This window comes from Carassius carassius, chromosome 11 (genome assembly GCF_963082965.1).
Source record: "Carassius carassius chromosome 11, fCarCar2.1, whole genome shotgun sequence".
Taxonomy (NCBI): domain Eukaryota; kingdom Metazoa; phylum Chordata; class Actinopteri; order Cypriniformes; family Cyprinidae; genus Carassius; species Carassius carassius.
The window spans coordinates 25,059,861-25,085,109 of NC_081765.1; the positions used below are offsets into that span (position 1 = coordinate 25,059,861).

The 25,249-nt window shown below is 36.4% G+C and overlaps 2 protein-coding genes across 4 annotated transcripts; one reads left to right on the forward strand and one right to left on the reverse strand.

The window, feature by feature from the left end:
• Positions 1 to 341: 341 nt before the first annotated feature.
• LOC132153078 (ras-related protein Ral-B-like) lies at positions 342 to 17,884 on the reverse strand. The gene is made up of 5 exons (XM_059562257.1): positions 17,774 to 17,884; positions 3,513 to 3,672; positions 3,145 to 3,353; positions 2,843 to 3,020; positions 342 to 1,331 (listed from the first exon to the last, which is right to left on the reverse strand). Exons 2-5 carry the CDS (start codon positions 3,624 to 3,626, stop codon positions 1,209 to 1,211), a joined length of 624 nt encoding a protein of 207 aa, XP_059418240.1. The 5' UTR covers positions 3,627 to 3,672; positions 17,774 to 17,884; the 3' UTR covers positions 342 to 1,208.
• Positions 17,885 to 19,882: 1,998 nt separating this feature from the next.
• LOC132152508 (actin-fragmin kinase-like) lies at positions 19,883 to 23,774 on the forward strand. Of its 3 annotated transcripts, none has more exons than XM_059561269.1 (7): positions 19,883 to 20,058; positions 21,414 to 21,612; positions 21,711 to 21,814; positions 22,823 to 22,901; positions 23,190 to 23,236; positions 23,316 to 23,436; positions 23,578 to 23,774. In XM_059561269.1, exons 2-7 carry the CDS (start codon positions 21,603 to 21,605, stop codon positions 23,760 to 23,762), a joined length of 546 nt encoding a protein of 181 aa, XP_059417252.1. In that variant the 5' UTR covers positions 19,883 to 20,058; positions 21,414 to 21,602; the 3' UTR covers positions 23,763 to 23,774. The 3 variants fall into 3 exon arrangements, with proteins under 3 accessions (XP_059417252.1, XP_059417253.1, XP_059417251.1); XM_059561270.1 differs by having other exon boundaries at positions 21,414 to 21,604; positions 21,732 to 21,814; XM_059561268.1 differs by having other exon boundaries at positions 19,885 to 20,058; positions 21,414 to 21,608; positions 21,732 to 21,814.
• The last annotated feature ends 1,475 nt before the right edge of the window (positions 23,775 to 25,249 follow it).

Below are 25,249 nucleotides of genomic sequence, written 5' to 3' on the forward strand. Positions count from 1 at the left end.
TAATAATAAAATAAAAACAAATATAAAAGAATACTATTTTTAAAATACATAAAGTTAACTGTATATAAAAGTTACAATAGGAGTTCCACACTCTATTATCCTAAGGGAAAAAAACTGCTTTATTAACTTAATACAGGGTATGGCAAATTCTGATATTAAAAAAAATATTTTATAGAAATTATTTCCATGTGAGGTACCAATTGTTCACATTCATTCAATTCTAGAAGTGAAAACCAAGTGATACAAAGGAGAAAAAAAAAAAGTTTATTTGGCAACATGGATTGAAGTTTTTCTTCTAAAAGCCAGTGGAAACCACAATACAAATTGTAGTCTGGGTTAGGTGATATTCATATAAAAGAGCAGTTTTAAATTACTGGTGAAACCACAGCTCCAAGGTCAGAGTGCTAAACAAACACAATAAAAATGTCTAGTTTGAAAATGCAGCAAGGTTGTTTTAGTCATGGTGCTTGTTGGCACATTTACACAACGAATACATTCTTCTCATAAGACGGAAATGTAACAAGTCCTACAAAAATATTTCAATAAAACACGAAAACAAAGGCAGATCAGTTCACAGAGATTAGTAACTTGACGTTAGGCATGAGGACTTCATGAAAAGATATATTATGAACCACCAGGTGGCACTATTAACCCATGCTTCTGCACCCCGTCCTTAATACCACGTGTGCTTTTCAATGGCGTCTAAAACCACAGTACTACTTGATCTACAAAAACATTTCTTGATCTCAATGCATTGATGGCGTCGACAGATGTTGAAATAAAATGGTTAGATTTTAAAAAACCTAACACAAAAATACTAAAAAGGCTTGAAATAAAAAATAAAGAGATAAAATTGCCTACTAAAGAGCATTTCTACTCACAACTGTCAGGGAAAGATAAATTACAGAGCAATAAAGTTAGTGTCGGGCACATGTTGGCCAACTACATTTTACGAAATCCTGAAGTGCCACAGTCATCCACCAGTAGCCATATAGTGGTCATCGTCTATTAAAAAAGTATCCATACCATTCATTCTTATTCTAGTTATTTGAAATTAACTAAGAGAATGAAAGACTGTGATAAAGGCTTACCTTGACCAGTACAAAACCTTACTAATCAAGTGATGATTTTAATAAAGAAAAGGGGCTCTGATGGAGTTTCCCCATAGAGTTGCAAGTAGATTTGGTTTGGAAAAGTCCAAGTGTAGTTCAAAGTAAACAGCATCGCTCTTTGAAGCTCTTCTTATTCTTCTTATTTTTTCCCTTCCCGTTTTTGTCCTTATTTTCTGACATCTTTTTAGCACGGACTTCCCTCATTAGATCAAAAAATACCTTTGGAAAAACAAAGGGTTCATTAATGCTCAGTATAGTGAATAAAAACCAAAGCAGAAAAAAAAAAAGAGACTATTTCTGTTTCCCAGCTCAAATCTCCCTTAACGAATCAAAAAAAATTTTACTGTTTTTAACAAATGAATACAAGCAGCAAAAAATGTTAACAAAAAAATTTATTGCAACTGAACAAAACAGGAAACCGCAACTATACTGTGATATAAAAACAAAATGTCAACCATGTAGAATTAAAGGAAAAAAAAATTGTAATGCACATTTTGCACATATTGATAAAATTCTTCCATCAGAAACTGTATTTCACAGAAAACATTCCAAAACTGGATTCTGCTACATTTAATAAACTGTAGCCACTATCAGCATGCAGTAATCAAGGAATCCATCATTCCACAATACAGACGAGATGCGTTTTATAAAAGCAAGTATGGTTATGTGCTGCAATGGAACAATTTCTGTGCAAGTATAACCAAAATATAACCAAAATCATATATCATTTATCATATATCATAAACCAATATCATTTACTAACTGACTGACTGACTGACTATCTATATCAGGGGTTGGCAACCTACGGCACGCGTGCCAACAGTGGCACGCAGAGGGATAATCGCTGGCACGCAAGCAATAAGGAAAACTGTATAATGACGTACAGTTTGATGTAATAACTTCTCATAGTCACACAGCCTGTTAGGAGCTACAAATACTATTAAAGTGTGAGAATTACCTTGCATGGATGCACGTGCAAACACTGCACATACTAGGTGCTTCAGATCAAAGCCTCGGTCTAACAGCACTCGTCAATGTCAAAATGACTGAGATGGCCAATCAGATCAAAGTAGGCGGGGTTTACCGTTCACAGAAGCAGAGCGCGAAGCGTCAGTTTAACGTTAAAGAGAGTGAGGTAAGATGAAGCTGCAAATCAATTAACATTAGTCAACTTTTAATAATACATTTTACCATAGAAATGTTAAATGACCTAAAGCTATATCCAGTGATGAAAAATTTTCTGAAATATGGCCATTTTGAGAGAAAGAAAGTGGGGGGGGGGGGGTAAATTGTCTCTCTCTGCAGACAATGAAGCGATTTTGCCCCTTTGTTGTTGAGAAATATAATGTAGCGATTCAGTATCGATTAATAAAAGTAGCGTGACAACACTCATAGGTTTATGAGCTTCTGAATGCTACTTTTTGCACAGCACGATCTCAGATCTCTGTGTGCGAGTGGTGTGTGTTGTGTGTGTGTCTGTGTGTGCACGTTCACCAATTAAAGCAGTGCATTAACGTTGATTAAACGTTAAAAAAACTTTTTTTATCGTATAATAAAAAATTGTGTATGTACCGTTTAAATACAGAATTATATCGGGGTGTGGGGGGGGGCTGTGTTGGCACAGTGGTTAACCATAAAAATAAAAAATGGCACGTCATGCCGAAAAGATTGCTGATCCCTGATCTATATCTTTCTAGGATCTAAATAAAAAATTTAGGCAAAAATATTACCTTGTCCACATTGGCCCGTGTCTTGGCAGAAGTCTCTACATACTGCACACCACACTCTTCTGCTTTTCCTCTGGCCTCGTCCACTGAAACCTGCCTCCGATCCTCAAGGTCCGACTTATTTCCAACCAAAAGCAGTGGAATCTTATCCTCCTCAGCTTTAACCCGCAGGATCTGCTCCCTGTAAACACACGGATACATTTAATGCTGACTGATCCGACTATACGAAGTCACAATGGGAAATTACATTTTCTGATTGTACAAGTTTATGAGTCAAGTAGCTAGAATAGTGCAATACCACAGACCTGAATTCTGCTGTGGCAGTGAAGGACTCATGCTCTGTTATGGAGAACACCAACAGGAAACCCTCTCCGCTACGGAAATAATTGTCTCGGATGGCCGCATAGTCTTCTTGCCCAGCTGTATCCAAAATGTCAATCTGCACCTCTTCTCCATCCAACACCACTTTCTTCCTGTAGCTGTCAGCCTTTGTGGGCTCATAATCTTCAACAAACTGAGGGACAGAAAATAGGAACAATCACTGTTAAATAAAACAAGGCAATGCATCCTGAAGACTAGCAAGCAACACACTTTTTTTTTCTTATAGGGTTAGTAAAGCCTCCATATAAAAATAATAAATAGAAATCTGACAGATTTTGGTCTGTTGACTTACCTCATCATACATAAACTGAAGGGTAAGAGCAGACTTTCCTACGCCTCCACTGCCCACCATAATGACCTTGTGCAGCGTGAGGGAGCTCTGACCCTTACTCTTATTGGCTGCCATATCTAACTGCCTTCCTCAGGTACACCCACAGACAAGCTGGCACCACCTGTAGAGAAACAAAATAATTATAGAGAGGCTGAACCATCAACACAAGCACAGGAGTGCAGTTGAACTTTCATTTGCATCATGGACAGGGCTCCAAACAAATAAATAGAGTAAGGAGCCATTGGCCCCTGTAAGAAAAAACTTCGGCACCAAATAAAATGCAATTTATTTTATTAGTTTATTATTTATTTGTATTATTATTATTTTACATTTTAACATTTTAATCATACTGTCATGTGTTTATGTCTCATATTTTCTTGACTTTATCCGCATTTTAATCCATCGTGTAGATGACCTGGGAACTAAGGTTTGCTTAAAGTGGGAACTAAATGTCTTTTCCCACTTGTAATATGCAGTCACAAAGAAATGTTCATTATATGTACCAATATCATGGACCATAAACATCACTTGGCCTCTTAGTGTAGTTTGCATCCTGGAAATGTTGTAATACACGTTTCACAAAAGGTTCTTTGTGACCAAAAATGGTTCTTTAAAAAAAAAAACCTATTTTCACTTTCAGCCTGTTTTTCTTAATCAGTAAAATGCATTTTTATAGGAGTTGAATCAGACAAGTAAAACATTAAAATGCAATAGCGCATAAATATAGCAAAATGCACCTCTTTATGGTTATTTTTTCTAGCTGACTGATCAGCTTATGGACACCGAAGGGTAATTCTGAGGAAAATGTATATTACACTGCAATGTTTACCAGCTTTACACGTTTTCCGCAGTTTGGAACAGTTGTACTGTAGGCTCTCTTATAAAATAACATACCTTTTGATGTTAATTCATGTTCATTATGTAATATAGTAGTAAAGAGAAAGTTTAAATGTTACTTGCTGCTTGAACTGATGCATTAACTCGATCGCGCCTGCCGCATTAAGGAGCACCAAAACGATTTATTGTTTTTATTTCCTTATGAATTTAGAATCATTTTAGAGCTGATACTATAATTATAAAAAGTTACAAAGCTTTTTGCGATTACTGGACGACAAGTGCGCTTCAGATAATGCGGTTTACGCATTAACAGAACACAGCATACAAGATCTTAAGAACCCGTATTAATAATGATTATAAACGAGAATTATTAACGATATTGCCAATATCCACACAGCTGACAGCTTTACCGGTTGTAGTCTGTTCAAGTTGTGCACGAAATAAACGCTGTTTTTAGTCACTATAAATAAATGAAAATTATGAAGAAAGTTATTGGTATAACCACAAAGAACCGTAGTATAAAAAAATGGTTTTCTTGCTCAACACTAATACATCACTGAATCAATAAACTGCCTTTAACTGATAAACTGTTATTGCCCTCTTGTATTATCAGAACACATCTTTCCTGTTTAATATTTTAAAGCTGCTTTGAAAATCTATATTGTATAAAGTGCTATATAAATAGCGCTGACTTGACTTAGTAATAGGAAGAGGAGAAGACTTAGAGGAAACTGGTTATTTTGGAAGCTTCCTCTTGCAACTCACATTACACTTTTTTTTTTTTTGGCCATTTATGAGGGTGATCCATACTACAGTAACCTAAAAAGAAGTCAGAAACAATTCCCAAGGATTCTTTAAATACAATACCATGATGTATTTGGGAAGTAGGCCTACATTGGAGTACAAAGTATATCGTGTCATATATAATGATATACAATACTCACTGTATCGAGTAACATTTTAATGTAGTGCTTTTCCTTTGGAGAACTATGGCTGATTAATGAGGATAATACTTATTTAGGCTTAGTTAGGTCTGAAATCCAAACAGTTGAGCTAATACTGCATCGTGTTATGATTCATAAGACCATCCATATGGGAATAATGTGAAGACCACTGAAGAATGTTCATACTAGCATTCTTGAACAGAGGAAAGAAGAACATGACCCACTGCTTCCAGCTATTGTTCCTGGTGGTCCCCCAAAAAATCCCTCAATAGGAAACTGGGGCACTGTGCAGGAAGACGCAAGAATCTGCTAACAGAGCCTTATTTAAAGATGTCAATTTAAGATGCTTGGTGTCCCTTTTTTATACAGTCATGCTGGGGAAGACAGTATGAAAAAAGGAATATAATGGGTAGAACTTTTTTACCACGCTAAAAACCAGGGTATGATAATAGCATGATAATTAAAGAAATCACTCAAAATCCTCTATTTGATCACAAAAACAGTAAAAACAGTAATATTTTGAAATATCACAATTTAAAATAACTTCCAATTGATTATGTTGAAGATATAAAATTTTCAGTGTCACATGATCCTTCAGAAATTAATCTAATATGCTGATTTGCTGCTCATGTAACTTTTTTATTATCAATGTTGAAAATAGTTCTGCTAAATATTTTTGTGGAAATATATATATATATATATATATATATATATATATATATATATATATATATATATATATATATATATATAGAAAGTTCAGAGGAATAGTATTTATTTGAAATAAATATTTTGTAAAAAAAAAAAAAGATTCCTATTGACCCCAGACTTCTGAAAATAAATAATTAATATAACAAATAAATAAATAAAGGTCAGTGGCTTTCATCTGGTTGCAGATAGCAGCACTTTATGGGAAAATGGCCCAAGTAAAAATGTAACTGGTAAAATCCAAATGACGAGGCAGTGACAACACAGTGGAATACATGCACAATGTCATCACAATTACAGAAAATGCCAGTTAAACTGGGTTAAACAGTAAAATGATGGCAGATATGACCTACATATGCATGCTTCTTAAATACAGTCGGATGGCAACCAGCTTCTGAAATATTAATGATGGCACTCCTCCTGCCCCAACTGGTGGAATTCATTCGGTTTCCCTCAGTACTGTCCACATTCTGCTACACTCGTTCATCACCAAACCCCTGTGAGCAGGGCCTGTGGAGCATCCGTGCCACTGAAAGCAATGAGCATTCAGCAGTGTCGCTGGTGAGTCTCTCTACAGCTGAGGGAGAAGTGCAGAGATCAATGAGGATTCAATTCCCATGCAGCACAGATTCTCTCATTTTTAGCTGTTTAAATGGTTGGCAGGTTAGAAGAGGGTCACTGATTTCATACACAAGAGAGGATGATGCCCTCTGCTTGAGTGGAGGGGCAAACTGACCTATTCGGCCTCACCCTCTCTGATTGCAGGCCTGCTGGAGACAATCATGGCACATGTCAGGAGGCCAGAGCAAAGCAGAGCAGGAGACCATGATTGGGTCAGGGCCAGGCCAGCATTAGTTCATATGGCACACTTCATCAACTGATAAAGTATTTGGATGATAACCAACAAAACAATGCACAAGCTAAATTATCACCATCATAAGACTATTGTGGAGTTACACAAACATAAAAAAGTAGTGTGTAATACCTAGAGCACTAGCAGTTCACACTTGACTGAATAACATAACAGGCACACAGAAATACTAATGAATTTATCTGACTTTTTTTCTTCCTTCTGTGTAGTTCCTTTTTTAGGTTTTATAATCTTTTCTAAAAGGAAGTGATTGTTCTACTTAATTGTGTTTGCCACTTTGATGGTGTTTCATCATTGGTGAATTTCCCAGGTAACACACTTACTGATAAAACACAGCTTTGTTGCATTAAATATTAAACCAATTTGAGCTTAAATAAGATTGAACTAAGCGTATTTGCAAGTTGGCATTTACAAAACTGAGGCAGACCCTGAGGTTTATATAATTATTAGGACTGTATAATGGTAAAATAAAATGTCTAAATGTTTTTGAAAGAAGTCTCTTAAACAGTAATATTAAAATATTATCACAATTTAAAGTAACATTTTCTATATTATTCAATTTAAAATGTGAATCCTGTGATTAAGTTGAATTTTCAGCAGCCAGTCTTCAGTCACATGATCTTTCAAAAATAATTATAATATGATGAGTTGGTTGTCAAGCAACATTATATAAATAATACTAATACTAATACTACTAATAATAATAATAATAATAATAATAATAATAATAAAAACAGCACTGCTTAATGGTTTTGTGGAAAATGTGATACATTTATTTTCAGTATTATTTCTTTTATGAATAAAGTTCAAAAGAACAGCATATATTTTACATACATTTTTGTAACAATGTAAAAAAAAAAAAAAAAAAAGTACTCACCCCAATATTTTGAAAGTACAATGCTTAAAATAGTTTTTCTAGTGTATTTTAGTACTAAAGGCAAACAGTCTCGGCTGAACAAGAAATATTGCCGAATAAACTTTTCAACAGCTATAAATGTGTTTAAGATGAAGTTGTCAATCTAAAATGGGTTCTACAAACACACACACAAAAATCCATATAGATCCTCTGACATGCTGTGCGAGAGGAAATATCTGACCTACAGGAAACCAGATGACTTTTTTTTTTACTAAGCTAGGCTTGTTTGGAACTTCCTGCCAGATTAATGGGAAAAACAGAGGGAAAAACTAGGCCAAAGCCAGATAGTGCTCCATATACCCCCTCTCCCCTTCCACATAGTATGCTTGCTTCCCTGCATACTTTTCCTGTACGCTCTCATACCCTTGAGACCAGTGCCAGCTGGGAACTGACAGCAGAGATAAGCTCATCTGCAACAGACACCTAAGCCTAGAGTACTGCAAAAAGTATGTACAGCGGGGAAACTAATACAGTACAAATAAATATCATGAGCCAGGTCAGGCAGGTTATAATCATTAATTCTGCAGGAATGCACTGGTGAAGAATGGGTAAACAAACAATGTGTTTTACCTATTCTATACACGTGAGAGGCAGAAAGCAATGGGTTTAGATCTTTCTGATGAGTGAGAGTAGAAGCATACCTTGAAATAAAACTGCTACTCCAAAGGGAATGATACATTTCAGTAAGTGCAAGCTGTTAATAAGTTTGAAATGTAAAATGATAATACACTAGCAACTGATATGAGCAATTCCTCTGAAGTATTCATGGGACTTTCTTGCTAAACTGCATCATGGGCCCATTTTTCATGTAAAGCACATGCCCTCACAGAAGGGTGCGATTATGCTAGTAGAGTAGAGCTGAAACAACGAATCGATTTAATCGATTAAAATCGATTATTAAAATAGTTGTCAACTAATTTAGTCATCGATTCGTTGCTAAATAATTTATTTGCCGTAAGCGGCTTATTTCGTGCATATTTCAGATCTGCGGTGACCAAAGTGTGGCAGTAATGAGCCACCGGAGGATTTACTCAGCCAGTACAACAGGAGAAGTAGCGAATAGCCAATAGCTGGCCTCGTTTTATGTCACGTGCTTCCCGAACGGCGTCTCTGCAGCATTCAGCAGGATGTGGGAGTACTTTATTTTGAGCCTTCAAAAAAGAAGATTAACCTGTAAACTCTGCACTACTGAACTGTTTAAGGGACCGTTCACATATCGCGTCTTTTGCGCGCTCATGTTCGTTATTTCCAATGTAGGCGCGCAGTATGCGCGCCCATAATGGAAGCGACGCGGTCGCGACGCACCCGTTTTTCCAGGCGCGTGCACACCGCATCGAGTTAAAAACATTTCAACTTTTCAGAATGCAGCAAGCGCACCGCGGGTCATGTGACAAGAACTAAATAATCAGCTTCATCCTTTCCCGTAACAACGTTAAAAGCTCAGCCAAGATGAAGGAACAGCTGATCATAGCTGTATATGGATTCCCATTTTGAAATAAATTTAGTAGCAGAGCTACTGCAAGCGATTTTTAGAGCTGCAAATCCATTTATCCTTTGCTGAAATTTCCGCGTCTTCAAGGAGAGAGCACGTCATGGTTGCTTAGCAAAGGCAGACGCCTCAGGGGCGCTTCTGCACGAGCGCTTTGGAAAGGAGGAGAAAGCGGTGCGCACAGTCTATGGGTGCGCCTAGCGTTTTAGGCGCGATATGTGAATGGCCCCTAAGCCTTTTATTTGTGCAGATTCTCCAGTACAATGTTGTTTGCAAATGTTTAGTTGTAAAAGCTGATAACATTGCTTTTTAACAGTTAACATTTAAAGCTTTACAAACATGTTCTGTGATCAGTTTGTCGTTTACCAGTTCATAATTCAGTCGTGCAGCCTAATTATGACTGAATGAGAGAGGTAAATGTTTAAAGATATTTGAAATGCACTTTTTTTTTCTAAGTATTCACTGCTCTTTTTCACACAGCAGGTTTTTTGTGTGTCCGTTTTTTCTGGACAACCTTCTGATGGATTTTACTTTAAATTGTGAGTTCCATTCAGGTTTCATGCCATTGGCACTTTATTCGAAGGATTGTTTACAATTTCACAGCATAAGCTATAAAGCTGTTTCCCAGTAAATAATCAAATACAATGCACTGCAATCTTATTCTGTTTTATCCTTATTCTTCATGAAAATATGTTCTGAAAGATTCCTTAATAAGCTTTGTTCGGGATGTTAAACTACTTTAGGAGCTCTAAGGACTGCCATGGTGAAAACATTATTTGAAATCTCCTTGTGAAATTTGATAGAGTATGGGTCAGTGTTTTGATTGCAGAAGAGTTTGACAAGGGATCACTAACACATAATAAAACAACTCCAGGTATATTTGTGATGAGGATATGACAATGCAAAATTATTAAAATCTCTTAAAAATCTATGCTGAATGATAAAGACCCTTTATTAATAATTTACTTTGGGGGAAAAATGGAAAAAACTAAAATATAAGTACATAAACCGATTAATCGTAAAAAATAATCGACAGATTAATCGATTATCAAAATAATCGTTAGTTGCAGCCCTATAGTAGAGAAACTAATGGAAAATGGCATTCTTGTTCTGGTCCTAACAGTGATCCCTGGTTGGTATATGGACACATATGGACAGTGTGTTTTCGAAAAAAAAAAAAAAATTAGTTTTAATGTCATTACACCATTGCACCACTCACTTTCCTCTAAACATGACTGCCCAACCCAGATCTATGCCTATATTACAAAATTTAAAAAGACTGCACACTATAAGGATTAATAATACACAGAATATGATTTAAGTGAACTTCCTGAATGCCTAATTACAGTATGATGTCTATGCTGTACTGACACATTGCATTGACAGCCACCAGTCTTGCCTTTCATATTTTTCTAGATTGGATCAGTTATGAATCAACTAAACTGCAAAAATGTGCACTGTCTGTGCAAGAAAGCAAAGGACCTGCTGTCTGAGGAGCTTGTTTCTCCCTTACACTCAAGGTGAGCATCTCTGTTGAATACTAACCATCTAGAGCTGGGACACAGAGGCTTCATTCAGATATATAAAGGCAGTGGTGATGAACTGGGTCCTTACAGCCATGTTGTTATCCAAACTGCAGATTGGAAGCTGAACACCAATGCACAATCTTTTTACACACAGCTGCCTAATAGTATTTTCACTAATATGAATAAACAAGCAAAAGTAGCCCCGATATTCTCTGAAAAGTGAACATTTTATATCATGCCCAATTTTCCCCAATTAGAGGTCTTCACAGTGCACCCGAGACCCGTCGACCCCGGACCCGACCCGGGACCCGTACGGGTTCGGGTCTATATTTTAAATCATCAGCCGGGTCCGGGTCGGGTCCGAAACTATTACCTCGGGTCCCGGGTCTGTTTAACATTGTGTGTAATACCCGTGCGATCGGAATCATCGGACTCGGAGAACATCCGGCCGTGATCAAAGACTGCTTGTGTTTTTTGTAACTTGCAACTTGTAAAATTAGGAAAAGAAAAGAGTGAGCCAAAAAAAGTGATCGATCTCTCTCTCTCTCTCTCTGCTTTTAGAAGCAGAGCGCGCACGGTATTAATGCTTAAAGACTTGACACACTCATATTTAATATATTTCAAATCAGCAACACAATCTGAGGTGAACTGTCACATTAATGTTTTCTATGACGCTCAAATTGCGTTAAAGCATTTTAGGTTGATACAGCTAGCACGCATGTGCAGTCTCGATCGCGTTTCATGTTTATATGGCAACCAGTGAGGGACACTTCGACCGCCAAACCGCGTTTTACATTTTCTCCCATTTTTATAATATTATAAATAAACCGTTTAATCTTAAAGTTTTAGTGGTTAGATTCAGACTCGATGCAGAGCAGAGAGCACAGAGATCAGATGATAGCAAATAAATAACGTCAGCAGCCATGGCATTGTACGAGCTATCGTTATTATAGTTCAAAAGGGCAAAGAGTCGAAGTTATTATGCGAGTTAACTCGAGTCAGAATGTACATGTGCACAGTAGGATTTGTCATCCGTCACCGTGACATCAAGTGGATTTTTAAGCTGAAATAATGAGTGGATTCAGCTTGGACTTGGAATAACGAGAGGAATAACATGAATAACTTTCTTGTCGGAGGATTAATGCATCACAGGCAGGTACAAGGAAGAGATACTACGCCTCTTTAAATTAGGTAAGACAAAAAGCTTTATTTTTCGCAACAGGTTTATTGACTTGTAATAGTAATTTAAGGTGGAATATGTGAACGTCGGGTCCAGTCGGGTCTGTGTCTTCCCGGCGGGTTCGGGTCCAGATTTTAAATAATATACGGGTCCGGGTCGGGTCCTGGTAGGCATTTCTCGGATCTACACGGGTCCGGGTCCAGTTTTTGAAATATTAGACGGGTCCGGGTCGGTTCGGTGTAGTACATTACGGGTCTCTTTCGGGTTCGGGCACGAATTTTTGGACCCGTGAAGACCTCTATCCCCAATATTAAATAATTTCCAACATGCTGCTGCTCCCTGCTCTGTGGGAAAGGTTGAATTGATGTCAACACTGCGAAAACATTCTCCAGAGCAAGTTAAATATACCATCCCAAGTATCTCTCCATTTCATTTACAGGGAGGGAAAATAATCTGTTTAAGTGTTAGACAGACAAAGAATTTTCCATTCAAATAAATTACAGATAAATCCTTATGCAATCAACGGGTGAACAGGAATTTTAGAAAACTGTGAGAACTGATGAACGTTATCCTTAAGGTATTGTTAATGAGCAAACGTTGAAAGGCATTCGGCGGTAATTGAGATTATTAAGATTTTTTCTAATTATGGGCAAAATGCATTACTCACTGACCTCTAATTATAAGCAATAATATGTTAAGTTTAAAGAGGAAAGCAGCAAAGAGTTTTAAAAGAAACCACTGACAAAGACCTCAATGTAGCTGATCCCATCACACACTTTATAAAAGATGGATTTAAGCAGGCCCCCGTTTATCTCAAACCCTTTTAAATCACATTCCCAGAGATACAGACTCCATTTGGGTTCTCAAGGGGTATGCAGGGCAAGAGAAACATCCCAAGTGGGAGTGTTTAGGAGCACAGTCAAAACCAAGAGACAAATTACTGAACTCATTTCTGGCTCCACATTCCCCACTGGTATGACTAGTTCATGGCCCTAGTTCATGTGAGCATTATTAAAAATAATGAATTATAAAGTGAATGATGATAGTAACATTAAGAATATCAGACTATTATTCCAGAATAAAAAGTTTCTATAAGAAAAAGTGTGCAGTCGAAAACTAAATCTCAACCAAAAATGAACATTTTGCTGAACAGAATCTGCTATCGTGTTGGGGCCTGTATTAAATCAGCACCTTTTGCCTATACGAGGAAGTGCACAGAACATACTAATGATGCTGGTATGAAACGGCCTGTAATAAAAAGCAGAACTTGACCTTTTTTTCTAAGGGTTGATTTTTTTTCAGTCAGATCACAAGGCCTGGCAAAAGAGAAACAAATCTGAGGGAAACCGTTGACATTCATAAACTTGGCCGGGTTGATGTGTATCTCTCGTCAAAAAGTACCCTTATTGACCTCAAAGAGCAATGACTAGCAGAGAGGAAATTTTTCAGGAAAAAGCTCTAAAACATTAAGGTGTAACATGAATAAGAAATCTATACCTGTAGTTACTAGGGCTGTGACGGTATGGGATTTTTTCTTACCGTGGCGAAGAAGCAACAAATCACATGGTTTGGTGGTTTATTGCACTCCCAAAATACACAAAGGTATTGAGGTATTTGGCAATACCCAGCCCTATAAACATGCAAAGATGGTATTTCAACACAATATGACAACGAGGCATAATGCATGCTCGTATAATTTAAAAAAAAAAGATGGGCATAAAATGAATGATTCAACATTTCTGCCTATATTCCCAGTAATCTGATGAAATTTTACACCAACAGGGTAAATTATTTACACATCAACATGACATCTGGAGCATTTTATGATGTTTATTGGGAATGTATGCTTAGTCTTCTAGAATTAGGTTTAATCCTAATAAGTTTAAAACTTGATCCTATTATAAACTGAGTAGATACACGAGTTTACTGTTATAGTTAGATATCTGGTTGAGGAACTTTGTAAAAGCATCTGACTGAGATTACTGACAAAATATACAGCATGTATGCTTACTACACAGTCATTCTCAAATTCTAATCTAGTCTTTTTCTAACCTTTTTTGTATTCTCATCATCATTAGTGAGCCTCAAGTACCCTTTCATCAACAAAAAAGCAGATATATCCTCCTTTTTGATTAATTTTGTCATATGAATATTATAAAATTTGCAATTTTTGCAATGACACTCTTTTTAAACTGACACTTGAGCTTGTTTGTCAGGTCAAAACTTTGCAGTTTAGGGGGCAATCAGAGAAACTATCTCTGAGAGAGACCTACTGGCAAATGTGTTTCATGAAATACAGATATAAAATGTCAAATAATTTGCACTCTTTGCATGTTAAAATGTGTACACCAGAGAGCTCAGCAAATGTGAAATGTCAACCACCTATAAGTGAGCATGCAGTCATGTGTATAGATTTTAATGATAAGGTATGACTACAGGGATCAAAAACTCAGAATATTTGCAAAACCTAATGAAAACCACTCAAGTACCAATATGGTACACAATGAATCACTTACAAATTAAAGCTGAAAAGCTTCAAACTAGAGCTGAAACAACTAATCGATTTAATCGATTAAAATTGATTATTAAAATAGTTGTCAACTAATTTAGTCATCGATTAGTTGCTAGATAACTTTTATTTGCCGTAAGCGGCTCATTTCGTGCATATTTCAAATCTGAGGTGACCAAAGTGTGGCAGTAATGAGCCACCGGAGGTTTTACTCAGCCAGTACAGCAGGAGAAGTAGCGAATAGCCAATAGCTGGCCTCGTTTTATGTCACATGCTTCCCGAAAAGCGTCTCAGCAGCATTCAGCAGGATGTGGGAGTACTTTACTTTGAGCCTTCAAAAAAGAAGAGTAACCTGTAAACTCTGCACTACTGAACTGTTTAAGGGGCATTCACATATCGCGACTTTTGCGCGCTCAAGTTCGTTATTTCCAATGTAGCGACGCGGACGCGAGCCACCCGTTTTTCCAAGCGCGTCCCCACCGCATAGAGTTAAAAACATCTCAACTTTTCAGAGAGCCGCAAGCGCACCGCGGGTCATGTGCAAGAACTAACCAATCAGCTTCATCCTTTCCCGTAACAACGCTGAAAGCTCAGCCAAGATGAAGGAACAGCTAATCATAGTTGTATATGGATTGCCATTTTGAAATAAATTTAGTAGCAGATCTACTGCAAGCGATTTTTAGAGCTGCAAATCCATTTATCCTTTGCTGAAATTTCCGCGTCTTCATGGAGAGAGCAGGTCATGGTTGCTTAGCAAAGGCAGACGCCTCAGGGGCGCTTCTGCACGAGCGCTTTGGAAAGGAGGAGAAAGCAGCGCGCCTAGCATTTTCCACAGATTTTTAGGCACGATATGTGAACAGCCCCTAAGACTTTTATTTGTGCAGATTCTCCAGTACAATGTTGTTTGCAAATGTTTAGTCGTAAAAGCTGATAACATTGCTTTTTAACAGTTAACATTTAAAGCTTTACAAACATGTTCTGTGATCAGTTTGTCGTTTACCAGTTCATAATTCAGTCTTGCAGCTTAATTATGACTGAATGAGAGAGGTAAATGTTTAAAGATATTTGAAATGCACTTTTTTTCTAAGGATTCATTGCTCTTTTTCACACAGCAGGTTTTTTGTGTGTGTCCGATTTTTTTTTTTCTGGACAACCTTCTGATGGATTTTACTTTAAAATGTGAGTTCCATTCAGGTTTCATGCCATTGGCACTTTATTCGAAAGGATTGTTTACAATTTCACAGCATAAGCTATAAAGCTGTTTCCCAGTAAATTATAAAATGCAGTGTACTGCAATTTTATTCTGTTTTATCCTTATTCTTCGTGAAAATAGGTTCTTAAAGATTCCTTAATAAGCTTTGTTCAGGATGTTAAACTACTTTAGGAGCTCTAAGGACTGCCATGATGAAAACATTATTTGAAATCTCCTTGTGAAATTTGCTAGAGTATGGGTCAGTGTTTTGATTGCAGAAGAGTTCGATAAAGGATTACTAACACATAATTAAACAACTCCAGGTATATTTTGATGAGGATATGACAATGCAAAATGGTTAAAATCTCTTAAAAATCTATGCTGAATGATAAATACCCTTTATTTTTTATTTACTTGGGGGAAAATGGGCAAAACTAAAATATAAGTACATAAACCGATTAATCGTAAAAATAATCGGCAGATTAATCGATTATCAAAATAATTGTTAGTTGCAGCCCTACTTCAAACCAGTAAATAGTAACTACAGAGCTAGCTAACTTGAGGAAACATCAGTTCAGATGTCCAAACGCAGATTATGTCTGGAATGGAGATGGAGTACAGCAAATAAATTAAATGGTACAAGCTTTGGATAGGTCATTAATGTGTCGTTGAACTCAGAACCCTGCTTGTTTTCATGATAAATTAGCCAATGCAGGTGCAAGCAAGCCATCTAAAAGATAATTAAAAACCTGTTGCACAGGCCTCATCAACTGAAAGGGAAATTGTTATTTTATTCTATCGCAGTTCAAAAGGATTTATACATAATCTTTTGAAAATATGGTACTGTATATAATATGTACATTATAGCTTTCCAGCTAAAAATCAAACCACTATCAATTAAAAAAATTAAAAAAATATGCATGGAGTTGATCATACTTCTACAATACTGTAAAAAATAATAATAAATGAATGTAACTGGCCCATGACTTTACAACTCCCGAACTGAAGGTGGTAAGGGCACAGCCACTACTGGCACTGAGGTTACACCCAAACAAAGGGTGGGTGGGGGGGATTACAAGGACAAACACCCTAGAGACAAGGGGTGGGGGGTAACAAGGACATCTGAATCCATATTTCAAATTACTAAAGAGATATAAAAGTACATCTTTACATACCTGGTAAAAATACAAGATGGATTACTAAATATAAACTAAAATGGATTGTAAAAGTAAAAAGATTTCAAAGCTGGATTGTGCTGTCTAAATATAATGGCAAACAGTTGAAATGTTTGGTTAAAATGGAAAAGTGTACATAGTTGCCTTCATGTGCTCCATTTTACCAGTATGTAATTTACTATCATATATTATTAGGGAATTACTGGAAGTAAGGATAAGAAGTCTAACAATAACCACAAACTAATATTTGGTCCCAATCATTAAGCCACTTAATGAATGACAGCTTTACTGAGCATTTTTTTGCTTTGTTTTTAACAAAAACACAATTATTTTCATTATATATATGTTTAAATGTATGTGTATTTAGTGTTTAAATGACACTCAGCCATGCTCCAATTCTTCTAACGGTCTCTAGAGAAACTGAACAGAAACGGTCATGCAGGCTGATATTTGATTGACCAAGTGGGGCTAATGAGCAATATTTCCTTAAGTATAAGCATCTAAGTACACTTTATTTGCTGAAAAAGTGAACAATTCATGCTGTACTTTATTCACTTGAAGTGCCTATTATATTTTTGATTCATACACGCTGTAAGCAGCACATCCAGCTTCGAAAATAACATCCGCAAAAACGCCCGTCTCTCGAGATCAGCCGTCGGCTGGGTGGAACTACCATAACCCATACAGGGAAAAAAATATAACGGTTTTAAGCCTTATTCAACTGGTTTAAACATTTTACACAGAGTAAATACGCCCACAGGGACTTGTGATAACTGCCTGTCGACCAGTAACAAAAGCTCGGGCTGGAGTGGATCGTTTCTAAAATTTAAAAACAAACAAACTAATAAATTGGGGCATAAATAAAGGCACATTACCTCTCGGTGACTATGTCCTCCACAGTCTCTTATGCTATCTTGTGGAACGCATTAATCGCCTTTCCAAGTCATACACCCAGTGGTTTCTCTGAAGCTGTAGTTGCTGTCAGGACTTGCGAATTAACAGGATATGACGTCGCTACCCGTAAACTCCGCCCTCTGGGATGAACGGGATATGATGTCATGGACTGATCATATGGTATGCAGCTGGAGATATTTCATGATAGTCAATGTTATTACTTTAAAGAAGAAAAAAACGTCCTACAATGTAAAGGCAGAAAAAAGTAAGAAAAGTTGCATCCTAAATTAGTTATTAAAATGTTATGAAAAATGTTATTGTGTAATAAGTTGGCACTGTTTATTTACCCACTGTTAATGACAGAGATGGCTGAGATAGACTAAATGGCGCCCCCTATTGTTGAAAATAAATAAACAAATAAATAATAGTGAATGAAACAAAAACTGGTAACAATATTATATGGACAATAAATAATATCAAATTTAGACACTTTGAGATATTTTATGGAGGACTTTTTCTTGAACCTGCAGAGTAGCCTAAAATGGTTCTGTGCTCAAAGGCTGTTCTATAAAGTGGGGCAGTTTCAACTTTGCAAGGACAGTCTGGTGCTTCTGAATCACAGCTTGTAAATACATTATTTATATATATATATATATATATAGAGCCACTGATGACTCAAACGCTAGTTAGTTTTAAGCAGTGTAGAGTAGTGCTTGTTTGCCATTTCTCCAATCACAAATGCAGACATGGTTTTATGTTTATGTGGCGCGATACACAACGCAATGCATAAAATAACAGTATAAGTGATTATAATCAGTAATTATGTCCCCACTGGATGCAACAAATGCCTCGTTTGCAATGGTTTTTATTGGTTTTGTCTCTCCATGCAGAGAGACGGCATCACATATTAAGGGGCGTAACATTTCCGCCACACGCTTGAAGTATTCGGCCAAACACAATGCACTGGATAGCTGGCCAATAGTGTACACCTTACTTTTCAGAACAACAAGGAGCTTTGTAAAAATTGACTCATTTCAGAAAGGCGGGCATAGAGGAGCAACAATAATGTACAATATGTGGAAAATAAAGTTTTTTTTTTTTTTTACCTTAAACTGCATAAACACATTGCACAAATACACAACATAATGTTATTTTTAGCAACGTCATATGTCCCGTTTAATCATCCACAGTGGAGTGGCTCTGTCTGTAGGCATCATGCACAAGTCAATGTATGTATTTAGCCAAGGCCTCATGGTTGTTGAGTAATCGTGGTGCAACAACACCATATTCTTAATTAAATGGTACATACATGGCAGGTTTTAACATATTTGTACATGTTCTGACTCTGTAGTAAGCAATTTCTTTCATTTCAAGGGTGGCTGGTGTGCAAGTAAACAAAAGATGGGAAAAAACTCAGTAAGAAGACTGTATATGTATTCATAATCTAAAACACTGTTTCCTCTTGTAGGGCCAAAGACATGTGATTAGTTTAGCAGTACTTACTTCAGGTTGGTGGATAAAGTAACTTGCTATTTTGTAAAATCCCTCAGGGTGTTTATGAAGTTCACTGAGCACAATGTCAGACTCAATACTTTGGCGATGTAGGCAGCACTTGTAACATCAGTGAACTCTCTCACTGAATAACGTAGGTGCCAATGGAAATGCAGCTATACAGTACATATTCCAGAAGCTGAAGGTTATTCAGTAATTGCGTATAAAAATGTTAACAGTTTAATAAACATTAAAATGTTATTTTTCAAAGGCTTGAGCTCACACATGGGCTGTGGCTCAATAACAAAACACTCTAGAAAACAAGATTATGGCCAGTCTTCTTCAGAAATTATACAGTAAACAGAAACAGTAAACATAAGGCCTTAAAGTAGCCTAGCATAAAATTGTTCGTTGATAACGTACCATCTTACATGTTTTCACAAATTTTACAAGTTCTCTTTTTTACCCATCTTCGGATAAAAGCATCTGCAAAATGAATACATTCTATACGAAATATGATATAAACAATAGGCCTATAATATAAATGTTAGTTTTCTGTGCTCGCGAGTTTTGTTTTAAAAGTGGGAATGCGCTGTGTTCAGTACAGGCCAGAAACCCTCTTGAGAAAAAAGCAACCCACAGAAGATCCTTCTTCGCCCCTCCTCCTCGAGTAACGTTATTCAATCAAGTGGCATTGGCCACCATACTTCACATCATCGCTTATCTTTTCAGTGAAACTAAAGGAAGGGCAGATATTCAACTACGATTTTGAGCGGTAAGGGACTTTAATACTACATTTCTTAACAACGCAATCTTAACAGTTCTACAGTCAGCAAAAATAACACAAACGCTCGCGCTGCTGTTTTGAGGACCTCTATCAAGGTTTGAAGCAGTTCCTCCTCGCGGTCATGTGACACTTTCTTTACCATGAAAACTCACATATAAACTTACTCGGCGACCACTGTAAAGCGATTTGGACACAGTTTTTCTTGGTTACATTAATATGCCCGTTACAAGTGCGAATGATAGTAAATGTAGTATAACAGGCTTACGCTAGATAAAATAAGCTTAGCCTATATGTGTTAAAAATATCGGTGGTGAACAACATAAAAATAAAAGTAAAAACATTTTTATTTATTTATTTTGTCGAGAAAGGGTATTCTATTCTTGCTTTACTGTGTATGTTACATTGTTTACTTAATTACTAAATGTTGACTAATACGATGAATCCCTCATTAAATGTCACCTAACATCCCATATTGTTTGTTATATTTTTGGATATGTGACATGTTGAATTTATTTTAAAAACATTTCACATCTGTTTAAAAAAAAAATTAAAAAAATTACGAAATGTCATATAAAGATTCAAACCATAATCAAACACATTTCAATTTCAATAGTAATACTGTATACTACAGGTAACGTATACCGGAAACTTTCTTAGTGTCTGTAAACAACAGGAAATAACATCTGTGTCCAAGTAAACAATTAATTCATATTCTTTGTGTGTGTGTGTGTGTGTGTGTGTGTGTGTGTGTGTGTGTGTGTGTGTGTGTGTGTAAATACAGTGCACAACATAATACATACAAAATATGTATTTTCTTAATATTTAGTAATTACTAATACAATTCATAAAAGATGGACAAATTTAAATGTATTAAACAAAAAAACTAAAGGGTAATTGCTGAATTTGTTAAATTTCAGAAGAGGTGCATTCATTTATGCTGTACACACACACATATACATACAGTATATTTACATTGCAAAGTAGATGGCAACAAGTAACTGACTTTATGTGAATGAGTCATTCAGTCAGTTCTGTTGCTCTATTTCTAATGTTGAAATATACAATATTGTGTCTAAATGTAAGTTTTTCCGTAATAATGTTTGTATTGAACTGTATAAAAGCAATTATAATTATATTATATGGTCCAAAATCTGCATTGTTGCTTACTAGAAATACTTGTCTTCTGGTCAAATATTTGCTCAACTCTTGTCTAATGTATTACTTAACTCCATAATAAAAATTCCTTTCATTGCAATATTCTTGTATTGCTGTTTCTGTACTATTCTTGTTAACCAGTCTTCATTAGTAGTCCCTATGTATTTCATTCTTGCTTTTCTCCGCAGAGATTAACCCATGAGACTCTCAGAGCCTGAGCATGAACCAGGGGAGAGGTGCTTGTTTGTGGACCTCAGTGCCTCAGCACTACCCCGCACCATGTGATCGTTACAAGCATGCGTCTTGTGTCTACAGAGGCCATGTTTACGTATTAGGTGGCAGAGAAAAATGCTCACTGAGAGATTTCTGGAAATATAATGTGGGTAAGTCATTGTTATTTATCAGAGGCTACCTGCTGATTTGGATACTTCTGTTTGTTGTGACATAGTATATGGTTCCTGTTACATTGATTGATTGCAATTTAGGGGAAATATATATATTTGTAGTCTGTGACAAGTGGGCCGGGCTTCCCTGTGATAGCGAAGAAGCACCTGAAGAACTGGAGGAGCACACAATGGTAGCATATCAGGTAATTGCAACAAACTCACAACTGAGCATAAGGTGTTCACCAGTTATGAGAAACAAGAGACTGTCAGTTTATCACATTTTCACTTTTTATTAAAAGCTGTACATGTAAATCATGCTATACATTCTAATGGCTCCATATATATATATATATATATATATATATATATATATATATATATATACAGTACAGACCAAAAGTTTGGACACACCTTCTCATTCAAACAGTTTTCTTTATTTTCATGACATGAAAATTGTAGATTCACACTGAAGGCATCAAAACTATGAATTAACACATGTGGAATTATATATGGAATTATATACATAACAAAAAAGTGTGAAAATATGTCATATTCTAGGTTCTTCAAAGTAGCCACCTTTTGCTTTGATTACTGCTTTGCACACTCTTGGCATTCTCTTGATGAGCTTCAAGAGGTAGTCACCTGAAATGGTCTTCCAACAGTTTTGAAGGAGTTCCCCGAGAGATGCTTAGCACTTGTTGGCCCTTTTGCCTTCTGTCTGCGGTCCAGCTCACCCCTAAACCATCTCGATTGGGTTCAGGTCCGGTGACTGTGGAGGCCAGGTCATCTGGCGCAGCACCCCATCACTCTCCTTCTTGGTCAAATAGCCCTTGATGCCTTCAGTGTGACTCTACAATTTTCATAGTCATGAAAATAAAGAAAACTCTTTGAATGAGAAGGTGTGTCCAAACTTTTGGTCTGTACTGTATATATATATATATATATATATGAAAGTAAAAGTGATGTGACAAGTGGCCAAGTATGGTGTCCCATACTCAGAATTTGTGCTCTGCATTTAACCCGTCCAAATGCACACACACAGCGGTGAGTAGTGAACAAACACCATAAGCACAAACCCGGAGCAGTTGGGGTACCTTTTGCTCAACCTTTTGTTATTGAAGGTGGAAGACAGCACTGTATATTTCCACATATAACTTAAGTTAATTTTTTGCACCAAAAAGAGTGAATTAATTTACCATTTTTCTTCTTAGGGGTTTATGTATGTCTTCGGAGGAATTCAAGACTCATCATATACTAGCTCAAAAACACCTCTTTGGGTATTTGATACAGGTATTTTTTAATCAGTGCATGTTCATTGGGGTCCAACATTTCTGAGTCCACTAGACAATGCTTAAACAAAAGGTTTTATGTACTTTAGTTATAAATTATTTGAATGGAATTTAACTTAAAAACTTAAAAAACAAACATATGTAACTTTCAGAATTTTTGCATTATTTGTTTTGGAAAAGGTATTTTGTTCTATTGACAGCAGCACTTGTGTTTATGAACGCAGATTGTGTTTTACCACAGTAATAGGCCACTTTGTCATTCACGTCTTCAGTTTTATATTCTTTGCAGTTAAAGAGTGCTGGATTAACTGGAAAACAGGGAGTGAACCTATACAGGTAAACAGTTTTTTTTTTTTTTTACAAGACCTACAGCTGAAACAGATGATTATTTTATTATAGTGAACTCTTATTGTAGGGAGTGACACCAGCAAACAGAAAAGGGCACAGTGCTGTTATCTTTGGGTCATCTATGTATGTCTACGGTGGATACATTGATATAAGAGGATCAACGAAGGAATTCTGGAAATTTGATTTTGGTGAGTGTTATAACATTCCATGGGATTTAAGTTTTTCAGTGAGCAAGCATCTTCTAAGACTAAATATTTATTTTAAAAGTCATGCATGATTTCTGTCATTTTCAGATTGCTAAGTGACCTCGCCAAATAATGATATTTTAGATTCTAGGGGGTGGTCGCTACTAAGCAGTGTACAAGGTGGGCCTGGTCCCAGACATGGTCACTCAGCTATGACACACCAGGATTCTATGTACCTTTATGGTGGCCTGCAGGGCCTGAGGGAACAGAAGGACCTGTGGAGCTGGAGTTCTGCCAGTCAAACCTGGAGCTGCATCAAATTCCAGTGAGTTTCTTTATTAACATCTATCTATCCATAACACAAACCCTAATTTCCATACAAAAAACGGGATATGATGTCATGGACTGATCATATGGTATGCAGCTGGAGATATTTCATGATAGTCAATGTTATTACTTTAAAGAAGAAAAAAACGTCCTACAATGTAAAGGCAGAAAAAAGTAAGAAAAGTTGCATCCTAAATTAGTTATTAAAATGTTATGAAAAATGTTATTGTGTAATAAGTTGGCACTGTTTATTTACCCACTGTTAATGACAGAGATGGCTGAGATAGACTAAATGGCGCCCCCTATTGTTGAAAATAAATAAACAAATAAATAATAGTGAATGAAACAAAAACTGGTAACAATATTATATGGACAATAAATAATATCAAATTTAGACACTTTGAGATATTTTATGGAGGACTTTTTCTTGAACCTGCAGAGTAGCCTAAAATGGTTCTGTGCTCAAAGGCTGTTCTATAAAGTGGGGCAGTTTCAACTTTGCAAGGACAGTCTGGTGCTTCTGAATCACAGCTTGTAAATACATTATTTATATATATATATATATATATAGAGCCACTGATGACTCAAACGCTAGTTAGTTTTAAGCAGTGTAGAGTAGTGCTTGTTTGCCATTTCTCCAATCACAAATGCAGACATGGTTTTATGTTTATGTGGCGCGATACACAACGCAATGCATAAAATAACAGTATAAGTGATTATAATCAGTAATTATGTCCCCACTGGATGCAACAAATGCCTCGTTTGCAATGGTTTTTATTGGTTTTGTCTCTCCATGCCGAGAGACGGCATCACATATTAAGGGGCGTAACATTTCCGCCACACGCTTGAAGTATTCGGCCAAACACAATGCACTGGATAGCTGGCCAATAGTGTACACCTTACTTTTCAGAACAACAAGGAGCTTTGTAAAAATTGACTCATTTCAGAAAGGCGGGCATAGAGGAGCAACAATAATGTACAATATGTGGAAAATAAAGTTTTTTTTTTTTTTTACCTTAAACTGCATAAACACATTGCACAAATACACAACATAATGTTATTTTTAGCAACGTCATATGTCCCGTTTAATCATCCACAGTGGAGTGGCTCTGTCTGTAGGCATCATGCACAAGTCAATGTATGTATTTAGCCAAGGCCTCATGGTTGTTGAGTAATCGTGGTGCAACAACACCATATTCTTAATTAAATGGTACATACATGGCAGGTTTTAACATATTTGTACATGTTCTGACTCTGTAGTAAGCAATTTCTTTCATTTCAAGGGTGGCTGGTGTGCAAGTAAACAAAAGATGGGAAAAAACTCAGTAAGAAGACTGTATATGTATTCATAATCTAAAACACTGTTTCCTCTTGTAGGGCCAAAGACATGTGATTAGTTTAGCAGTACTTACTTCAGGTTGGTGGATAAAGTAACTTGCTATTTTGTAAAATCCCTCAGGGTGTTTATGAAGTTCACTGAGCACAATGT